Source organism: Fukomys damarensis, unplaced genomic scaffold (assembly GCF_012274545.1).
Source record: "Fukomys damarensis isolate Sample0158 unplaced genomic scaffold, DMR_v1.0_HiC HiC_scaffold_37, whole genome shotgun sequence".
Lineage (NCBI taxonomy): Eukaryota > Metazoa > Chordata > Mammalia > Rodentia > Bathyergidae > Fukomys > Fukomys damarensis.
This window is the reverse complement of record NW_022900949.1, coordinates 43,577,607-43,598,186: the sequence shown is the minus strand read 5'-3', so window position 1 is coordinate 43,598,186 and position 20,580 is coordinate 43,577,607. Positions and strand designations below refer to the sequence as shown.

Below are 20,580 nucleotides of genomic sequence, written 5' to 3'. Positions count from 1 at the left end.
GTTTTTTTTTTTTTTTTTTTTTTTTTTAAATCTTAGAAGTATTTAGGGGGCCGGGGATTTAGCTCAGTGGTGCTGTTGCCTGCCTTGTGCAAGGTCCTGAGTTCGATCCCCGGTACCAAAAAAAAAGACAAGTGTCTAGGGCTGGGCCTGGTGGTGCACACTTGTAATCCCAGTACTCTGGAGGCTCAGACAGGAGGATCACCACAAGTTTGAGGCCAGCCTGGGTTACATAGTGAGTTCAAAGCCAGCCTGAAGTACTGAGATCCTGCCTCAAAAAAAACACAATATAAAAGAAATTTCTAGGACTTGTTGAGGCTATAGCTTGAGAGAGACAAGTAGAGAATCAGTGCTCCTCTCAGCCCAGTAGTGGAAAGGGGAGGTAAAGGAAAGTGTTATGGCTTTGATTCTATCTCTGATGTTAAAAGAAATCCCAGTGTTACCTTGTGAGCCTGTTAAACCCAGAGGCACCCACCAGTCTCTGTTTAGAATCAGAAGTATAGCTTGACTACCAGAAGATAACAGTAAGAAGGAAGAGGGATTTGCTATGGCCTTCTGGTCCTGTGTTTCTGTCTCAGCTCCTGACATACCATTTAGTTATGTCACCATTAATTCAGTCACTTGTTCTTGAATCTAGATTCTGTAGGTCACCTACCTCCTGCATGGCCCTTGGTATCTCCTCTTCCTTTTTTGGTGTCCCTGCCTCCTACCTCATACCCTGTAGACATGTGTAGCCAAGATCAATCAATTCCCTCTTCTAGGGAGCCTACTGCCTTTAGGGAACCCTTTGATGAAGATCTTAGGTGAAGCCTTTATGGAATATCTCTATGGTAGCAAGAACAAGGAACCAGCCCTGTTCAATGACAGTAGCAGTGGCAAGGATGGTCAGATGCCAGAATTATCTTCTTCAAGCTGATTTTTTGAGGAGCTGATGGTAGTTTCTTGTCTCTGGAAAACTCCCATCCATTCCACAAGCAAGTAGGTCCCTCTCCAGAGGACGGTAGCATAGTGCTGATGAAGAAAGACCTCTATAATGACTTAAAGCGATGAGAAGTATGTTCTCAATATCGAGGGCATGGCATATTAAGATAATCATGGTGCTCTGAAGACGGAGGAACCTGACTCTGGAACACCCGATGAAGCCTAGAGTCCCTTGGGTCCTGCTCTGCAGGTGCAAGACACACCTGGCACATGAATCTGTCTACACATTGCCCTCTGAGAGCTCTTGTTACCTCTTTCAAGAGTCCCAGAACTGTTTGGGGTTCTCCTTTTTCCCTGGCAGCCAAAGCTAGGGTTGAGAGTTATTAACAATCCATATCTGCGTGAGGGGAACTGAGTCTCAATCATGGGATGAGGACAATAGAATCTCAACATTGTCATGTTTCAAGGCACACATGGCCCTGAAACACCTGCTTTTATAGCCACTGGGGCCACTGCTATGACATAGCCATTTTGCTGATGGTGCTACCAAGCCATCTACACCCTTGTCAGACCACACTGACAAGTCACCCCTACATGAGAGCCAGTAGAAGCCACAGGAAGAATCTCTTGCCAGTTATTTGGTGCAGAATAGAAAGAATGGATAAGAGCCGAATTTACGATTTAGGTGAAGCCTTTTTGGCTTTTTAGGATCTTGTTTTTCTTTTTCTTTTCTTTTAGTTCCATCTGTTTTTTTAGACCCAGAAATCTGAAAGTGGAAAAAATGAGCCACATGTAGAAATCCAGTTAAGTCTGATTATGCCTATTTGGGTCACTCCTCTTTTCTTAGTGGAGTTGCACTCATCCTTTTAGTCTCTTTTCAGATGGAAACCTTCCCCATGTATCCTTTCCCAGGTCCTGACAAGTTGTAAACTCTTCCTCCCCTGCCTATCCAGAGCACTCTTCCTGTAGTCCCCCCTCCCCGCCCCATTGTCAGTTATTTGCAAGCTTAACAGTCTTCTGTAGGATTGAGACCTTACCTTCCCCATGGTGCCCAGACATCAGTTAAGACACATGCCTATAGGCTGTAGGCAGCATAGGTTGAGTGTACAAGGCTAGCCAAACTGTCCTTTTGGCCTTTGATGGTGCCAGACTTAATGAAGGAGGAAATTTTGCTTTCATTAGTCAGTTGATGGTGTGAGGTGGGATGGGTGGTGTGACTGGGCCATAAAGGGCAGTAGAAACTGAATGTCTGGAGCAGAGGTTTCAGAACTTCTTTTCATTTTGAGTGGAAAGAACCCTTTGTGGTTTCTGTTTTCCAGATTGGATAGCAGTGTTGCCCATGTGGTATAAGGATGTTGGATAATGCTTGTGTTTATGTTCTTATTGGTTACCATGGGAAAAAAATCATAATAGATGGTTTCCATGGAAATTATCTTACAGTTTGTCGCTTTGAAGGTCTGGACACTGCTGTGGGGCTCACTGAATAATGTTGATGCCATCAGGGGCTCTCTGTGACAATGCCAAAGGCTGGTCGGAACGTTCCATGGGCTTACACAAAGTCATCTGCCTCCCATGCTTGTAAATCCCAGGACCACTGAGGTGGCAGTAATCCTGTGGCTTAGCTTCCTGTTGGGGTTCCCTCACCTGGCTTCAGGTCCACAGCTTTTTCCTTTCACTGGGAAGCATTTTTCATTAAACATAACAAAACCTTTGTATTATGGAAAATTTCAAGCTACTGTAGCGCAAAAAAATGGGGAGAATAATATAACAGCCTCTCATGTATACCATATCTAGCTTCAACATTTTGCCAGTCTTATTTAATCTTTCTTTCCCACATTTCTTAGAAGTTACAGTATTTTTTTAATCCCAGATATATCATTTTACCCTAAATAAGGGTTTTTGTTGGTTATATAATTAGAGTTCTCTTATCACACCCAACAAAATTAGGTTACTATGGCCAGATATCTAGTACACATTCACCTTTTTCTGCGTTGCTTCTGCATCCCACGGTGGCAGTGCATGGAGGGGTTGAGTGTCTTGTCTGTAACTGTAGTCAGGCCAAGGGCAGGAGGAACTTCTGGGCTCACTTCATCTTCTCTATCCCGGGTACAGTTTTGTAGTGTGAATGACTTGTTCCCTTCTGAATATACACTGGGGCAGGTGGGCCAGCTACTGTTGGTTGCCTCAGGGCAGGCATCCACTGGGGGGCGCTGGCCCTCTTCAAAGCTTACAGAGGGAAGAAGGGAGCCAGATGATGTAACTCTGGCTCACAACAGCTGTCTGCAACATCAGTTTCCAGGAAAAAGGAGGCTGTCAGACCCTGTAAGATGCAGCCTCCTCCCTGGAAGCATGGGGCCTGGTGAAGGGCTCTGACCAGTCTCCGGCCTCCTGCCTCTGTGGGTTGGGCAGAGCCAGTCCTCGATATCTCTCTTGGCAGGTATCGCACATGTCCTGTGATACTGCACAAAAGATCAATTACCAAGCTTGGGAGTGATGCCTGGAGTATGGTCAGTAGCTTTAACACTCTCCATTGAACTAAGTGCAAGGAGAGTTTAAAATAGCCAGCCTTTGTTCCGAGGTTTTAAAAATTCAACTCCAGTAGTTACAATGAGCTGTCTTCAAGTGGATCTATAAATAAACTGCTACTGTTCCTCTTTGTCACCGAGAGCTTCGGCGTCTTCCAGAGACATCGCTCTGCCACTCGTCTTCATTAGATCCCCTCATCTGTGGGGCAGCTGTAGTCATCAGCAAGCTGGGCTGACAGAGTTTGTAAGGACAACACTGTGTTCCCTTTTACACAGATCCCCCAAATTTAACTACACAGGGAGAGATGGTGAGTTTGCATTGGAGAAACCTAGCAGAGAGGTAAAGGGCCCCATGACCAATGGCGGCACCACCGGTATCAAGTATCCTCTGATTTCACGAACATTGCTTTTGAAGAAATGTAAAAAATTTGTAAACTGCATTCAGTCATGTAAAACATCAGACAGACCCAAATTGCAGGACATTTGACAAGATAACTGATCGATATTCTTCCAAAGTATCAAAGTCATGAAAGACAAAGAAGGACTAACCAAATGACACAGATTATAGGAGGCTAAATATGTAATAAAATGTGATGTGAAATCCTGGATCGGATTCTGGAATGTTGGGATTCAAGGACATTAGTTGGAAAACTGGTGAAGCTCAAATGGCTTCCTTAGTTTGGTTAATTATATTTCCCATTTCCTGGTCTGATTTTTCTCCTGTGGTTATATAAAATGTTAACACTGGGAGGGAGGGATATATGGAAATTCTCTGTACTATTTTTTGCAGCTTTTCTCCAAGTCTAAAATTAGTTCAAAGCAGTTTAATTTAAAAAGGAAAAAGAAAAACTACAGTCAACACTTGGGCTCCATTGGAAACCTTGCTCTCACAAGTACGTGGAGCATGTGCATGTTCAAGGGAATGCTCTTACCCAGGGGCTGCTCACCAGCAAGGGCCCTACAGGGCGGTGTTAGCGGTTGCCTATATTGTAGTTGCTGAGGGTGCTTCAGAGGTGCATCTGCTGTAAAAGGTCCAAGGCAGACTATACAGGAGTCCCTGCCCAGGATGGTCCTACCTCCTCCAAAGGCTTGTGTGGACTATGCAGGTCCTGGATCTTACTGCTCTTCCTGTCCCCTTCTCTATGTTCTGGCCCCCTTGCTCTGCTTTGCTGCTAGCAGTATATTCTCTGGCTGTGACAAGTGTGGTGACCTGGAAAGGCTTCAACTCCCAAAATCTGGGGGTTTTCCTACCCCTCCAGGGAAGAAGGCCAAGGATCTCTGTGCCAGAGTGTTCTAGCTGCATGGTGGGCGTGGCTGCCTGCTTTATCAAGGCCTCTGCCAGTCTGGAATTGCCTTTGTATGGCTTCCTTCCTCTGTGGGTGTCATTTCAGTAAGACAGACCTCCTAGCTCTACTTTCTCCACAGAACATTTGTAGAGTCTGAATAAGCTTTGGTTTCCTACCTGCCAAGGCATTCCTTCACCTTTTTGAGGATGTGCCATCATCATTTGGGGAAGTATTTGGAAACTAGAATGAGGCTGTGTAACCTGAAGTTGGCTGGGGACTGCACCCAGAAGTGGCTGTGCCAGTACTGCAGTGGGGGTTTGGCTTTGCCATGACCTGGGTGAAAAAAGTAGAGTTTATCTGTTTAGCATCTCCCTCATGCCTTCAGGCCTGTGAATGATACAGGCAAATAGGAACACATATGCACATGTGGCTCCTGCCTCTTTGAGGGGGAATGAGAGATGAAGTGCATCCTGCTGCCTGTGGTCCTGAGACCCAGGCAGCACTGGTTCTGTGTGTCACAAGGCCTGGAGTACAGATGTTGGTTAGGCATGCTGATCCCTCCTCTTCTGTTTTAAGGACACCCTGTCAGTTTTCCATCCGTGGGGTCCTGCATTCAAAGGGTAGTCTGACTGTGAGCTGTGATGTGGAGCATCTGATTCAGTTTGGAGGTTCCTGTGCTGGCCCCAGGCCCTGAATCTCTAAGGCCCTGAGCTTAACAGATGACACAATGTCTTGCTCTCTTCAGATGCTGGCTTGGAGCACTCAAAGGAATGTTCTTACCTCTAACTGAAAGCAAGCAGGAGTAATGTGCTGGTTTGTGGGCTGGCTTGGGAGAACATTGGTGAGACTACCAAACAATTAGATGATACCAGAATTCCCCGGGGATTTAGCTCAGTGGTTCTGCCACTTGCCTTGCAAGCACAATGTCCTGAGTTCAATCCCTGGTACCAAAAAAAAAAAAAAAAAAAAAAGAAAAAAAGAAAAAACATTTTAAAAAAAAAAAAAAAAAAAAAAAAGAAAGAAAGAAAAGATACCAGAATTCCTCTTTGGTTCAGACCTCTGTTTAGAACCAGAAGTTTCCTCTCTCGTTGGATTCCAGGCAGGAACTCTAAATTATAGGGCAAACAAGGCTGTATGTAGTATATCTAGTCTGCAAATAATGTGTAGTGAATACAGTACCAGGTTTCTTTTGAGTTTTGATTTGGCAAAACAGGCCTGCCTTTTCCTCTTAAGCTAGATAAGAGGCTAAGCTGGAGTAATCTCTATCCTTTCCCAACTTTCTACCTCAGGACCGGGTTTAGCAAACACAGTGGCAGGCAGACGTGAAGCCCTGTTAATTTTTCATGAGGACAAGCCATCAGAGCCAGAGGCCTGAGGTCAGGACTAAAACTCCTGTGTCTGAAGCTCTTCATGCTCACTTAGACTGCAGTGAAAGATTGAGAGTAGGTAGCCTTGTCCATTTCTTCTAGACTTATGCTAAGCACTGCTTTGGGAATGGTGGCCTACTTTGATGTTTTAAGTAGACAGTGCCTGGAAAGGTTACCTGCTTGGACCTGTATAAGAAGGATACTAGTAAGACAGCCCAACCCAGCTCTTGGCCCTAGATCACCTCCCTCTCCCTTCTCTGGCCTTCTCACTCAAGCTGTGGATCAGTTCCTGGACACTTTTGTCTATTACAGAGTTTTAGTTTTAAGAGCAGACCCAACAGAGGGCAAGGTCCAAGGCTAGAAATGAAAAGAAAAGGAGAAATTTCCATTTTAAGTAAGTGTTAATCATCCATTCTACCTACCAAAGGTGGAGGGTTGTTCTGTCAAGTCAGCTTATAATATTTTATGGTCAAGCTCCAGCCACTTCTGGCTGCTAGCCAGCCATGTGCAGCTCTTACTCTTGATTGTTCAGCTCTGTATGGATCCCTAAGTGGCTGAGGAATAGATCTTGAGAAACTCTGCCTAGGAATGTCTACTGCTTTCTCACCTTCCTCTAGGGAAATTAAGACTTTGGGAATTGAACTGAACCGAAATGAGGTTCTTTTTGGAACCTATACAGTAGTTCCAGACCAATGGCAGACCTCTTGGACCTCACCTGAGATCTTCAGCCTGAAGTTTGGCCCATTGGTAGTGCCCTGTGGACAAGCAGTGGTTTTCACCTCAAGTGCATAGGAGCATGACACATGTCAAAGGTGTCATGGGTGGGTGAGCTCCTAAGGGGATTGCAACTGTAACTGCCTCTGCATTTTTGGTTGTTTGTGTATTGGTAAAGCTTTATAATTTACAAATAGTAATATGCACCATTGAAAAGGTGAACAGTTCTGTGAGTTTTGACATTAGAATAATATAACCACAACCACAACCAAGATACCAAGTATTTCCAGGCTTGGTGACACATGCCTGTGATTCCAGCATTTGGAAGGCTGGGCAAAAGGATTTCCATGGTTTGAGGCCAGCTTAAGACTATATACTGAGTTCAAGGCCAGTCCAAATGACACAGCAAGACCCTGTCTCCAAAAGAAAAAAGATACAAAATATTTCCATTATCCCAAATTGTTCTTCTTTGTATGTAATCCACTTGTAGGCAATCACTAGTTTTCTTTCTGTCACTATGACCTGTCCATTTTAGAATTTAATATAAGTGGGATTATAGTTTGGTTGGGTGTGGTTTCTTTCAGCTTATTTTAAAATATATCCGTGTTTTTACATATCTCAGTGGTTTATTACTTTTTTTGACTGAATATTCCATTAAATAGATGGCTATACAAGAATGTATGTGTTGGTGAACATTGCATTCTTTGTGTTTTGGGCTATTACAAATAAATTGGTATGAACTTTCATATATGTTTTTTCCTATGGACATATGCTTCTGTTTTTCTTGGGGAAACCCTTAGGAATAGAATGGCTGAACATATAATAGGTATATGTGCAACCTATTAAGAAAATGTCAAACTGTCTTTTTAAGTTATCACACCATGGTACATTCATACCAGCAGTGTACAAGAGTTCAGGTCCACCTTTTTTATCCAACATGTTATGGTCAGTTCTTTTAACTTTAGTCCATTCTGATAGTCTTATTGTGGTATTTCACTATGATTCTAATTTGCTTTTCATTAATATAGATGATGTAGAGCATCTTTTCATGTGTTTGGTGCCATCTTTATATTTTGTTAGGGGGAGTGTATGTTTAAATCACCTAGCTTTTGTGTGTGTGTGTGTCCGGGATTGAACCTCAGGACCTTGTGCTTGCCAGACAGGCATGGTGCCACTGAGCTACATTCCCAGCCCCATCTAGCTATTTTTTATGGTGTTTTTCTTGTTGTTTTTTTGTTTTTTTTACAACCAAGATACCAAGTATTTCCAGGCTTGGTGACACATGCCTGTGATTCCAGCATTTGGAAGGCTGGGCAAAAGGATTTCCATGGTTTGAGGCCAGCTTAAGACTATATACTGAGTTCAAGGCCAGTCCAAATGACACAGCAAGACCCTGTCTCCAAAAGAAAAAAGATACAAAATATTTCCATTATCCCAAATTGTTCTTCTTTGTATGTAATCCACTTGTAGGCAATCACTAGTTTTCTTTCTGTCACTATGACCTGTCCATTTTAGAATTTAATATAAGTGGGATTATAGTTTGGTTGGGTGTGGTTTCTTTCAGCTTATTTTAAAATATATCCGTGTTTTTACATATCTCAGTGGTTTATTACTTTTTTTGACTGAATATTCCATTAAATAGATGGCTATACAAGAATGTATGTGTTGGTGAACATTGCATTCTTTGTGTTTTGGGCTATTACAAATAAATTGGTATGAACTTTCATATATGTTTTTTCCTATGGACATATGCTTCTGTTTTTCTTGGGGAAACCCTTAGGAATAGAATGGCTGAACATATAATAGGTATATGTGCAACCTATTAAGAAAATGTCAAACTGTCTTTTTAAGTTATCACACCATGGTACATTCATACCAGCAGTGTACAAGAGTTCAGGTCCACCTTTTTTATCCAACATGTTATGGTCAGTTCTTTTAACTTTAGTCCATTCTGATAGTCTTATTGTGGTATTTCACTATGATTCTAATTTGCTTTTCATTAATATAGATGATGTAGAGCATCTTTTCATGTGTTTGGTGCCATCTTTATATTTTGTTAGGGGGAGTGTATGTTTAAATCACCTAGCTTTTGTGTGTGTGTGTGTCCGGGATTGAACCTCAGGACCTTGTGCTTGCCAGACAGGCATGGTGCCACTGAGCTACATTCCCAGCCCCATCTAGCTATTTTTTATGGTGTTTTTCTTGTTGTTTTTTTGTTTTTTTGGGTTTTTTGAGACAGGGTCTCACTATGTAGTTGAGACTGACCTGGAACTCATTATGTAGCCCAGGCTGGTCTCGAACTCATAGTGCTCCTCCTGCCTCAAATATGAATGTAAGTACAGCTGTATGCTAAGTGCTGACTTCTGGTGGTATATGACAGGCAGGTGACAAAAGAAGTAAGAACCCCGGGTGATAATCCACTAACCTACTGAGGGAGCACAGGATCCCACACCAAGGTAGGAGAAGGGGCACCTGCAGATCCCAAGTGAGATTTCTACAAAGTCCAATTGATTCATCTTTTGAGATTTGTCTTTTTTGTTTTGATACTGAGATGTTTATATTGGATGAAAGTAAAAAGTTGTTGACTTGGCATAGGTCTGTGTGTGGGTTAATCCTTGTTATGGTTTTACTTACTATATACGTGACTGAGAGCCACCAGGCAAAGTCCCCCCAGGATCCCTTGATGTTGAGCAAACAAAATGCTGATGTGATTTTTCCCCTGTACATGCTACTGTAGTTTTTCTGCCCACGTCGTTATTCATGCCCTTGCTTTCTCACTTATTTGCCAAGCTGTGCAGGAAGCATACCAGCTCCAAGATATGGGAGTGCAGGCGAGTGACTGCAGAACGTAGGGGCTGTGAGGACACTTGGGTAGGTTTCCGTACAGCCAGTGTCATCTGCCAGAGGCTACCTGATGTCCAGGAAGAGTCTGCACTTGGGTTCAGATCTCAGCTCTCATTTGCTGGGTGACTTAGCTTCTTAACTTTTCAACATTTCTTTTTTTTTTTAATCAGAAAGGTAAAGTTCATGATCCTTGTTGCAGAAAGCCATCATAAAGATTTAATGAGGTGATATGTATTAAGCCAGGTGAGGGTAGGTGACAAGTAAACCACAGCCATGACCAGACTGGTAGAATTTTAGGTATTATAGTGTCTTCTGAAGAAGGGGGAAGAATGCTTCAGGGTAGCTCTGGGGGTTGAGGCAAGGGACTTTGGGACAGTCATTTCCTACTTTAACAAAGCCTATGAAAGCATAATATACAAGAGCTGCTCAAAATATACAGTTAATGTTTAAATATAAAAAACTTATTACAGTATCAGACATGCTGCCATTAATCCTCCTCAAAATACTTCATGCTTCAAACACAGTATCCTATTGTTTTTGCCACTTTGTTTTTTTAAATCTTTTTTGAGCCAGGGTCTCACTATGTATGTAGTTCAATCTGTTTTTGAGCTCACTGTTTAGCTGAGGCTGAGGCTGGCCTGGAACTTATGGCAATCTTCCTGCCTTAGCCTCCTGCGTGGTGGGATTGCAGGCGTGCATGACTACACCTGGCTTGTTCTTGCTACTTTTAGAAGCAATATTGGAAGTCCTCTTTCCTGAGTGTTTTTATGAGGTGTGATCAAAATTCAGTGAATGCTGTTGTCAAGTGCCATCCAGTGGAAAGTAGGCTTGTAAAACGTGTCCTTACTGAATAGTTTCTTGGGTGTGAGAAACTAAAAGTGTAAATAAGATCCAAATTTTATAACTAATAATGTGAATAGGAAGAAAAGGGCTAAAGGTGTAGGGGAAGTGGGAAGGGTAGGGGAAAGGTAATAAGGGAAAAGAAAAAATATGAGAAAAGGAAAAAATGGAAACAAAGTCTCTGTAAATAGGGAAGGGTGGAGGGGGTAAAGTGAGAGTAGGGATATGGTGAAAAAATGAGAACCAAGATATGTCATGTAAAGGTATAAGATCCCAATAATGAATGTAACTATACTGTATACCTAAAAAGTACTAGTAACCTCAACGGGGAAAAAAAAATCTCTGTCCTTATTCACCAGCCCTGGCACCATACAATTTTTGAGACTTCCCCAAAGTCAAAATGACTATGAAAAGCAAACATTTTTAATTGATTCAGGACGCTGAGGTAGCCACACTAGTGCAAATAAGGACATTCAGACAAAAAGAACTTCCAGAACTGCTTCCAAAAGTAGAACAATGGAGTGAAATGTGTTTGAAGTGAGGGGAACACTTTGAGGATGATCAATAGCAATGTGTCTTTTATTGTAAGTTTTTAAAATAAATTTTAAAATTTAGAAAAATTTAAACTTTAACTGTATTTTTCAATTCCCCTTCATAGATGGGCACACATAGGCTGTCTAGCTCTGTGGCTGCAGTCAGTCATCAATATTCCTTTGGACCTACTCAGGCTCAGAAGGGAGGGTTCCTGCAGCTAAAGTTGGTGGTGCTCTGTCTCCACCCCTGCCACATCGTCCTCTGTTTCCAGGAGCACAGCTCCACACCTGTAGTTTTTGAGCCATTCTGTAGAAACACTCAGAATTCCCATTCCCTCTTCTCAGGCAGCAGGCAGCACCCATTTGGACCAACTCATAAGGATGCCTGCTACTGGGACAGATGAGTTACACCTTCCCTCCAGAGTCCTTTCCTGGAGGAGCTGTATGGACTCTGTTCAGGGAAAGAGTGCTTGTCTGGAATGAGTAGGCATGGGACTGGGAACATTTCTGAGGGCCTGATGGTAACCTCAGATTAGTGATTCTCACAGCCTAGCCCTTGAAGGCTGCTCAGTGATTGTCCTTATTTTATAGATGAAGAAGGAGAGGCCCAGAGAAACCAACTTCTTGTTCACTACCACCTTGCTTGTCAGTACTAGAGCCTGGATTTCAGCCAAGGCTTGAGTCACCATTCTTTACCACTATACTCTGCCTTGTTGCCCAATGGAACTGCTTGGACCTGGGGGTCCCTGGGGTGGGCTGAAGACTGTCATGGCAAGGCTGGTGGTTTCCTGAAATGTTTCCCTTTGGAGTACGCTTCTGGGTACACACATTGAAACTTAAAATGCATTGACTCTGGGAGGACTGGAAGAGCCCCCAGCCCTTTTGGGGCTAACAAGGGGCCACAGAATGCGGCAGACATGCTGATGATGGCATGTGACCATGCTGCTTCTGTTCTCAAGAATGTCTCCCTGGCTCTTTTCTCACATTTAACTTCTTTACCTGTGAGGGCCTTGGCTTTTTAAGTTCTTCTTGAGAGTTTGTGGTTTATGAGATTAGAATGCTTTACTAGTAAAAGAGAATATGAGGTATGATCAAAATGTATGGTGAATCTTTAAATTTTTAGAAATTTATTATAATAAAAGGCACATTGCCATTGAAGCCCCCCCCCCTTACTTCAAACACTTATCCCATCTTTCTTGCCACTCTCTGAAGCAGTTTTAGAAGTCTTCATTCCTGAGTGGTTTGGTGTTTTTTTTCCCTTAGTACTAGGGATCTAACTCTGGACCTTGTGTTTGCCAGGCAGATGAAGCACCACTGAGCTATATCCCTGGCCCTCCTGAGTGTTTTTATAAGGTGTGATATTTGTGAATGGTACTGTCAAGTGCCATTCACCTGGAAGACGGGCTCGTAAAAACATGACAGGTGTCCTCTACCACCTTATTCACCAGGTCTGACACCATGCAACCTCTGTCTCTTCCCAAAGTCAAAATGACCACAAAAGGTAAACATTGTGAATAGACTCAGGTCATTGAGGTAGCCACAGCAGCACAAGTAGAACTGTTTTCAGAAGTGGCAAGGACAATGGCATAAGTGTGTTTGAAGCAAGGAAAAGCATTTTGAGGGGAATTAATGGCAGTGTGTCTTTTACTATCACAAATACTTAAAAATAAACAGTATATTTTGGTCACACCACATATGCTAGTGGATCCATATGCTGAACTGCCGTTTCGGTCCTCTGACAGTTCAGCTGATCCTATTACAAAGCCAGTTCCTTTCAAAGACTCTGTGTCTGCCCAGGTGAATGTGTAATGCAGAGGATCTTCCCGGGGCTAGGCTACTATAGGTTAGTCCAAGAGATGGGAGACTTAGGAGAAGCAAGCCAGCAGGCAGCCTGTTGTTGTCAGGGCTGGGCAGTGGGTGGACACACAGGCATCCTAAAGAGCCCTGATGATAGCATGTATCCTCAAGTGGCAGTGGCACTGGGGGTTGGAGTGCTGCTGGGCTGCTGGGTGGATGGAATAGCCTTGGCTCTGTGGTACATGAGTAGCTGGCGGGCTTTGAGCCCAGTGATGAGTGCAGGCAGGAGGTCGGAGAGGCACAGATCCATGGACAGGTGATGGCCCCTATAGGCAGGCCAACACCGATTCATCTACTTAAGTGTCCTGCCTCTGACCCAGGAGATGCCATAGCTGAAGGGACAGAGCAGGCCCAGATGTACAGGAGCACAAGGAAGCTTCTGATTAGGAATGAGAGGTAGAGAGGGACAAGGAGGATGGGATACTTGGAGCAGAGAGAGGGCATCGCTGATGAAGAGGACTATATGAGTTGGGCGCGGAGATGCAGAGGCCGGAGAGGAGTTGTGGAAGGAGGTGGACTGGATTGGAGTACCTTGCCAAGGGGCTTAGAGTTTCTCCCAAAGGCGACAGAGAGCCCTGAAGGATTGGCAGAGCTGAGGAGTGACATGCGAACATTTGGAATGCCCATTAGTGAAGTAGTGGTTTAAAGCCCAACCCCAAATGTGGTTGTATTTGTGGGTCATTGAGGCTTTGCAGCTGGCCAAGAGTGTAAGCTGCACTGAGCAGGGCAATTCCAGAGGGAACAATTCCACAAAGGAATTTCAGGCTTTAAAACCAGAACTGAGGCATTTGCTGGCATTTGCTGGATACTCGGGATCCTGCCAGCTGAACACATGCACAGTGCTCCCTGGGTCAGGAGATGCCTTCTGTGTACAGATCAGGATCCAGCTTTTCTGATTATGGAGGCAAAGAGCCTTAGGTGGAAATGTTAAGTGCCTCACATTCCTAGAGTCCTGTGGGAAACAATCCTGTGGTGTCTGTTTATGGATTCTCTCTCCCAGTATTCGACATCCACCTGGCCAGGATATTCACACAGGAACCTTTGTTTTCCATCAGGATGGAGTTGGAACAGCCCCTTATCCCCAATTCTGGGGCTCAGTTGCTGGGCCCATGGGAATCCATTGGTAACTGGAGCTATCCTGTATTGTGGGGGAGGAATTGGAGGTGGCTGGCCAGAAAGAAGGATGACTTCAGGGCCTGGAGTCTTTGGTGCTTCACCAGGCTGCCTGCTGAACGGAGCACTCTCAGTAAAGAACTGGGAGATGAGCCAGCCTCCTAGTGTGCCTTCAAGGGCAGGGCAGGCTGGCCCTGGCCCACCTGCTTATTCACCCAGCCCCTTTGAAGCAAGGCTGGACTGCTGGGTGCTTCTATTCCTCTCTTCACTCATGGCTTCTGCTGGGAAAGGTGAGCATGTGTACCTGGATAGGGAGAACCCACCACACTACTATTTCTCAGTGACAATTGGAAGTCAGTTTTTTGTTTGCTTGTGGTTTTCCATGTAATCCTTTGGAAGAGCTAATCCTCCCTCTGTGTTTCTTCAAGTGTTGAGTAGGCTGAGAGACCTTTTCTTTCTGTCTCTAGCCAGAAATGGATCTCCCCATCCCCCCAGGCAGAGGCAGGAGTCTAGAGTCTGTGCCAAGCCAGCCCCAGGAGCCCATCAGCATGCCCCAGACATTGACCAGCACGCTGGAGCACATCGTGGGCCAACTGGACGTCCTCACTCAGGTAGGCCATGATGTGAGTTCACCCAGTCCACACTTGGTCTGGCATTTGGACCATCTGAAATTTGCCAGGAGGTGCTAGATTTTTTAAAAATATAATGAATCTATTTTCCAGTTCAAATTAGTGAAATAGCAGTGCCTACCCTGGGATCCTCGCTCTTGGAGTCATCCAAGCCCTGGCTAGGCCACTAGATTCCAGAATCACCAGTCCTGTGTCCTGCCAGAGTACACCCTCCCAGATATCATCTGGGCCAACAGAATTTTGAAAGAAACACTGCTTATCCCACTCCTCACTGGTTGGGCCCTCCAGGAACATGCCAGTGAACTGTAAGCAGTAAGTTGAAGCTTCCAAGACCCTGGGGTCTGGGTTTGAGCCTGGCACTATTCCTTATCCTTCAATCATCCTTGGGAAAATCCCTTTGGTTTTGTAAACTTTGGTCTGTGTATCTGTAATGTGTAGGTGGTTGTAGACTTGCCTTTCATGTTTGTGGTGAGGATTAAGAAAGATGACTTTCTGTGAATTGTTTGGAGCAAGCCAAGCTTATGAGTGGCTGGTCAGTAAATGTTCACTGTGGCCCTGACCGTGACCCTCACCAACAAGGCAGATGTGAGCCCCACACTAGAGCTTATGTCAGCAGCTTGTAACACAGACTCACAGTGCAGCAGTCCCAGGAGGACCAAATGCCTGCATAAGAGGTGGCAGACAGTGCTGGGGAATGGCCAGTGAGGCATCTCACATGAGAGAGGGAGAGTGGCCTTGGGAGCAGAAGCAGCTGCCTGCAGATCTAGGGGGAACTGTGGGCAGATCTGGAGACTAAGGAAAGCCCAGAGTGGTAGCATGCGGTGGCACAAGCAGGGAAGGATTTAAAGGTCCTCCAGCTCCTTGGTGCCAAGCAGGGACTCTGCAGATCCCTGTGTCCTATGCCAGCATATGGTGAGTGAGGCTGTGACACACTTAAAAAAGTAAAATGTGGAAAAGCTGGAGAACTTGAGAAGACGTGTCTCTAGCCCACCGCAGGGATGCAAAGGATACTTCATGTCCCTAACCATAGTGGAGCTGACGTGGCATAGCATCCTCTCCCTGCCTCTGTATCTGTACGAAGTGACAAAAGCTCCGTGTCATGTCACGTCTTGTATGGTGAGTCCCTTAGCCCAGCTAGGACTGCACATCTTGGGCCTACCTGTGGACGCACACAAAGAGGCCAGGTGTCAGTACCTGGAGGGTGCAGTACTCCCAGGCAGAGCAGACAGACATTTTGGAGTCTCCTAACCCCTGAAAAGAAGGCCTGTGTTGAGAGAGATGTGAGCCATGAGCAAAGATTTAGAAATCCTCTTCAGACCTGTCAGAAGCTGCCTGACGTTCTTCATGGCCTCATCAAATAGGAGATCAAGGCAGGTGGAATCAATTAGAACTTTGTAGGATAAAATTGGAAATTAAGTCTGAAAAGATGGTTAAAAATAGCTTCATTGGATCCAGAGGAGTGTAGCACTGAAAACATTTCCTATAACTGTTTTGGGGGTGCACATAGAAGGCTTTGTTGTGATTTTAGCATTAGGGACATGATAGAAACTTTGCAATGAGCTTGTATCACAAAGCATAAGTGAACACTTTCCTGGGACTGTGGCTAGGTGTCTGGATGTCCATGTGGCACCCTTGTCACACCTCACACACTCAGTCCCTTTGTACATTGTATGGCCCCTCTACCAGATGCCAAACCAGTCACTTTGCAAAACTGACGATGCCTATGTGTTCCTGGACACCACAAAGTATTCCTAATGGACTCTACATGTCCTGAGGAAACTTGGATTCCATAGACGAGGCCTAAGATTCAGCCTGTTTTTGTACAAGGTACATTTAGGATAATCTAGCTATGTTCTCCTGGAGCTCACCTGTCACTTTTGTGTCATTGGCTGACCTCCCCTCCTGTCCTTGGGGCTCTACCTCTGGTTCTCACCACCAGGGCATTTTGGATTCCCTCACACCTCTCCCCTTAGGTTTGGCTCAGCACAGGGCAGACCCACAGACTGACGAGCCTTCTCTTGAGACCCAGAGCCACGCAGCCACTGCCATGCTGCTTCACACATGACTTGTTCTCCTGGCGTGGTCTATGGACACTGGCCTTGGGGCTGTACTCTCAGTAGATGCTCATCATCCGCTCAGTCCTGAAGTGCCTCTGGCTCAAGTCAGGAGCCTTGGCCACCCTAGCACTGACTCCTGCTTCAAAGACGTCTGGCTGAACCATGCTACCCTGCCTTGTCCTACCCCACCTCATAGTCCCGTCTCCTATGAAGAGATCTACTTCTTAGTGGCCTCCTAGAGGAAAATGGTGCCTTCCAAATCCCTTGCATCTCCATTCTGCAGAACATCCTTCCCGGGGAGAACCGCTGGGACTGTAGTAGTCAGTGGTCAGGGGTATTAAGTCACAGCTTCTAGCCCCTGGGTGACATGAATAGCGCACTGCATTATGGAGGTTTATAATCCTCAAAGCCTGCCTTCTGCTCAACATGGCTGGGTGTTGCTACTGCTCATATGTCAGGTGCTGGTCCTGCTGCTGCCCCTGTCACCACCAGGGCTCAACGGGTGGGGCATCTTCATGACAGGACCAGCAGTGCCTCCCCTACTTCTCTACTGCTTCACAAAGCCAGACCCAAGCCTGCTCAGAACCATTTCTTGGCCATCAGAACAGAGTTGGCAGCTTCCCTCTTCACACACATCCCTGAGATCCATTCCCATCCTTGAGAAGTCCAGGATGAAAGTTGTGGGTCAGAGCCAGGCCCCCCAGGGACTGCCTGCTAGAGCCACTGGCGATAGCTGAAACTGTGTATTTTGGGGAGCCCAGCATGCCAAGTCAAGGGGGCAATGGGTTCTCTGGTGTGTAGTAACAGAAGCAGCAGCCCAGGAGTTTGACCTCCCTGCAATGGAACACTGAGCAGAGTAGAGTCAGAGCCTGACCCAGGCAGAGACTCTGGGGTAGAGTAGAGACAGGGACATGAGGAGGCCAGGACTTGGACAAAAGGCAGGGCTGTCATGACTCTATCCCTGGAAAAGAGCCTCTGCAGAACCTTGAAGCAGGGTTCACTGAAGGCAAAAGAAGGGAGTGATGAGAGAAGCAGGATCGTGGCTGCCCCTGTGAGACTTCTGTCCTACTTAGCAAATGGGCAACAGGCGGCTTCCCATCCTTCCCAAGCCAAGGGGCCTCTCAGTTCAAGAGGAAAGAAAACTGCCCTTTGGGCTTGTTTGTGCAGCATCAGAAACCTGGTCCTTTAACTCATGAAGTGGGGTTGTACTGTCTTATTAAGGAATTTTTTTAAAAACTGCATACATTATTTTTCAAATGTGCATTTACATGGGGAAGATAGACTTTGAGATGACCCATCTAGAAATGTGCCCTTTGACCCATCTCCCACCTGGTGGCCTCTCCTTCAGATTGTCCTGGCATGTCAGGTCTCCCCATATTGTTATTTTATAGGAAGGTCCTCAACAATGTGGGGCTTACATCCTCATCATAGTTATCCTCCTGCAGCTTGTCTGAGGTCTGCAGCTTTCCGAGGGCTTCCCTTTGCAGCCCTCACTTTATCCTTGCATCTGGTACCCAGTAGGCAGTGCCATGCCAGTGGAGATAGGACATGAATGATGGCTTCTTGTGCTGGGCATAGTGGTATACACCTATAGTCCCAGCTATTGGGACGGCTAAGGCAGGAGTATCACAAGCTCAAGGCCGGTGTTGGCAGCTTAGAGACTTAGACCCTGTCTCAAAATAAAAAATTGAAAAAGGGCTGAAGATGTAGCTCAGTGCAAAGGCCCATTCCCCTAAAAATGAAGGAGGGGAAAGGGAATAATGATGTTTTGTTCCTAGACCAGTCCTGGGGTCCCTTAGGCCTGAGTCTTCTCCAGGAAGCCAGATGATCCTGATCTTGACCACTGAGTCAGAGCATCCCCACTTCCCTTGCTGAACACTTGGTGGAGTTAGGGCTGGCTTCACCAGGAATTTGGGGCAGGCAGGGATGGTCAAAGTCAGTAAAAAGAGTAGAAATCATCAAAGTATGTTACATACATGTACAGATCTGCCAAAGCAAGTCCCATTAATCTGTATAACTAATATACACTAATTTTAGAGAAAGTTTCCCACAAATCAAACTTGACTTTAAGAGATAAGACCGACAAATATTGCTCAGGGCTCTACAAGTACAGAGCCCAGTAGGCTGGCCTCTGAGGTAACCAGCCATAGTGCACACACCCTTGCCTGGCCTGCTTCTCCTGTAGGAGAGCCTCTCTTACCCCTGTGAGGTTGCCATTTGGAGTTCCACATGTTCCTCTGCTGAGCTCCTCGAGGCCCTGATCTCAGCTGACACTATGGTCCCAGCAGCTGTAGTTTGTCAGCCTGACACATCCCTACTGGATGTGGGCAGGAACCACCCTCCCCCTGGGTTTGAGGGCTGCTCTACTCAGCCAGTGAGCCACCTATCTTTCTGGATTTGAGGGCCAGCACCACCATTGATCACCTGGTAACCCTGGCAAGTGATGCCAGTCCCATATCCTCAGTTTCCTCCCTTGTGAGTGGATAATGGAGCCTGCTTGGTCCTCTGAACACTATCCTGAAGCTTGGTGAACTAGGTGTGCTGGACTGGTGTGCGCTGGATGGTGAGGCACCAGCGAAAGGTGATTTTGTGTGAGGGCTGCCTGGGGCATTAGAGGTACAGAGGTGGACATTTCACTGGCCTCTGACTGCTGGATTTGAGTCCCAAGAATGCATGTGAGCTGCCAGTGAGAGGCCAGTGAGAATGAGAGGAAGAAGCGGAGGTCTTTCCCCAGCCCGAGGAGGGTATATGAGGTTATAGAGGCTTGAGGGTATGTGGGGGTCCTACTCAACACAAGCTTTATACCTAGACCAAAGCATCAGGGCCAAGATTGAAGCTTTTCAGAGAAGTGTGCTTGTGATGGTCATTCTTTGACTGGAGTTATCATAATGTTTTTTTGGGAAAATATGTGTCCTAACCATGGAATTAGGTTTCTCTGGGGGACTTTTTCTACCTCAAACCCCCATGGGAATTCTCAGGACATTTGAGGACTGAGGCCAGGCAGGTATTTGTTGTGCTACACATTCCTCCCTCAACACATGGCTGACCCTTGGGTGCAGGGCCTCTACTGTGATCCTATCCTCAGCCCCTACCCTTTCCTCCCAGCACATATCTGTACTATGGCTGCTGCAGATCACTTGACTGCTGGGCCTGCTCAAAGGCTGCTGAAAAAGCTGGTTCCATGCCAGAAGCCTGAGGGGATCCCAAGAAAAGTCAAAACAGAGAGTCAGAAGCTCCAGTAGCTCCTGCCCAACTTGGTTTCTTTCTGGTTTTCTACAGGGTAGCAATCTTAGTCCAGTGGCTAGAAGCCTGTGGAATGTCCGTTTCTGGTGCTTCCATGCCGGAGGCCACCTTAACTGCTGCCCCACACTGCCTGCATCACATAACATCACCTTACCTCTGTGCTTTTCCACATCCACCTGTCTCTTAGGGGGGCAACAGAGTCAGTGTCCCAGGTAGGGCAAGGACTTCTCTTAGGGCCTTATTTTTTCTGTCCTGTCCCTAGCCAGACCTGTTTATTGTGGCTGCCCTGGAGGACTTCAGGCTGGACTGTTGCTGTCAGGCCTGCCTGGTTGATGAAGGCTACTCTCTCAGACCATAGGAATTGCTGTGCAGGGCTCGGCTTCCATCATGAGTGACAGAGGTTGGAGTGGTGTCTGCAAATTGCAGAGGCCCTGGGCCCTCATTAGGGCAAGAGGTGAAGTGCAGAGCTGTGGACAGTGATCTAGGAGCCTGGGAGGCTGCTATAAGGGGTCTGGCACAGACTCAACACCAGCCTGGTGGTTTTGCCTTAGAAGCCCACAGCAAAGTTATTTTTTACTCTAGTTTCACGTCTTGCTGCTTTTTAAAAATACCAAACCATGAAATTCCTTTTCTGACTTTTTTATGGCACCCATT

At 45.8% G+C, this 20,580-nt stretch overlaps 1 protein-coding gene across 4 annotated transcripts in view; it reads left to right on the top strand.

The window, feature by feature from the left end:
- The window catches only part of Poc1a (POC1 centriolar protein A), a 106,559-nt gene that overhangs the window by 69,570 nt on the left and 16,409 nt on the right, over nt 1-20,580 (top strand). For all 4 annotated transcript variants that reach the window (XM_010625423.2, XM_010625422.2, XM_010625425.3 and 1 more), the window contains exon 10: nt 14,465-14,608. In XM_010625423.2, coding sequence (XP_010623725.1) covers nt 14,465-14,608 — 144 coding nt within the window. The remainder of the gene's footprint in view (nt 1-14,464; nt 14,609-20,580) is intronic.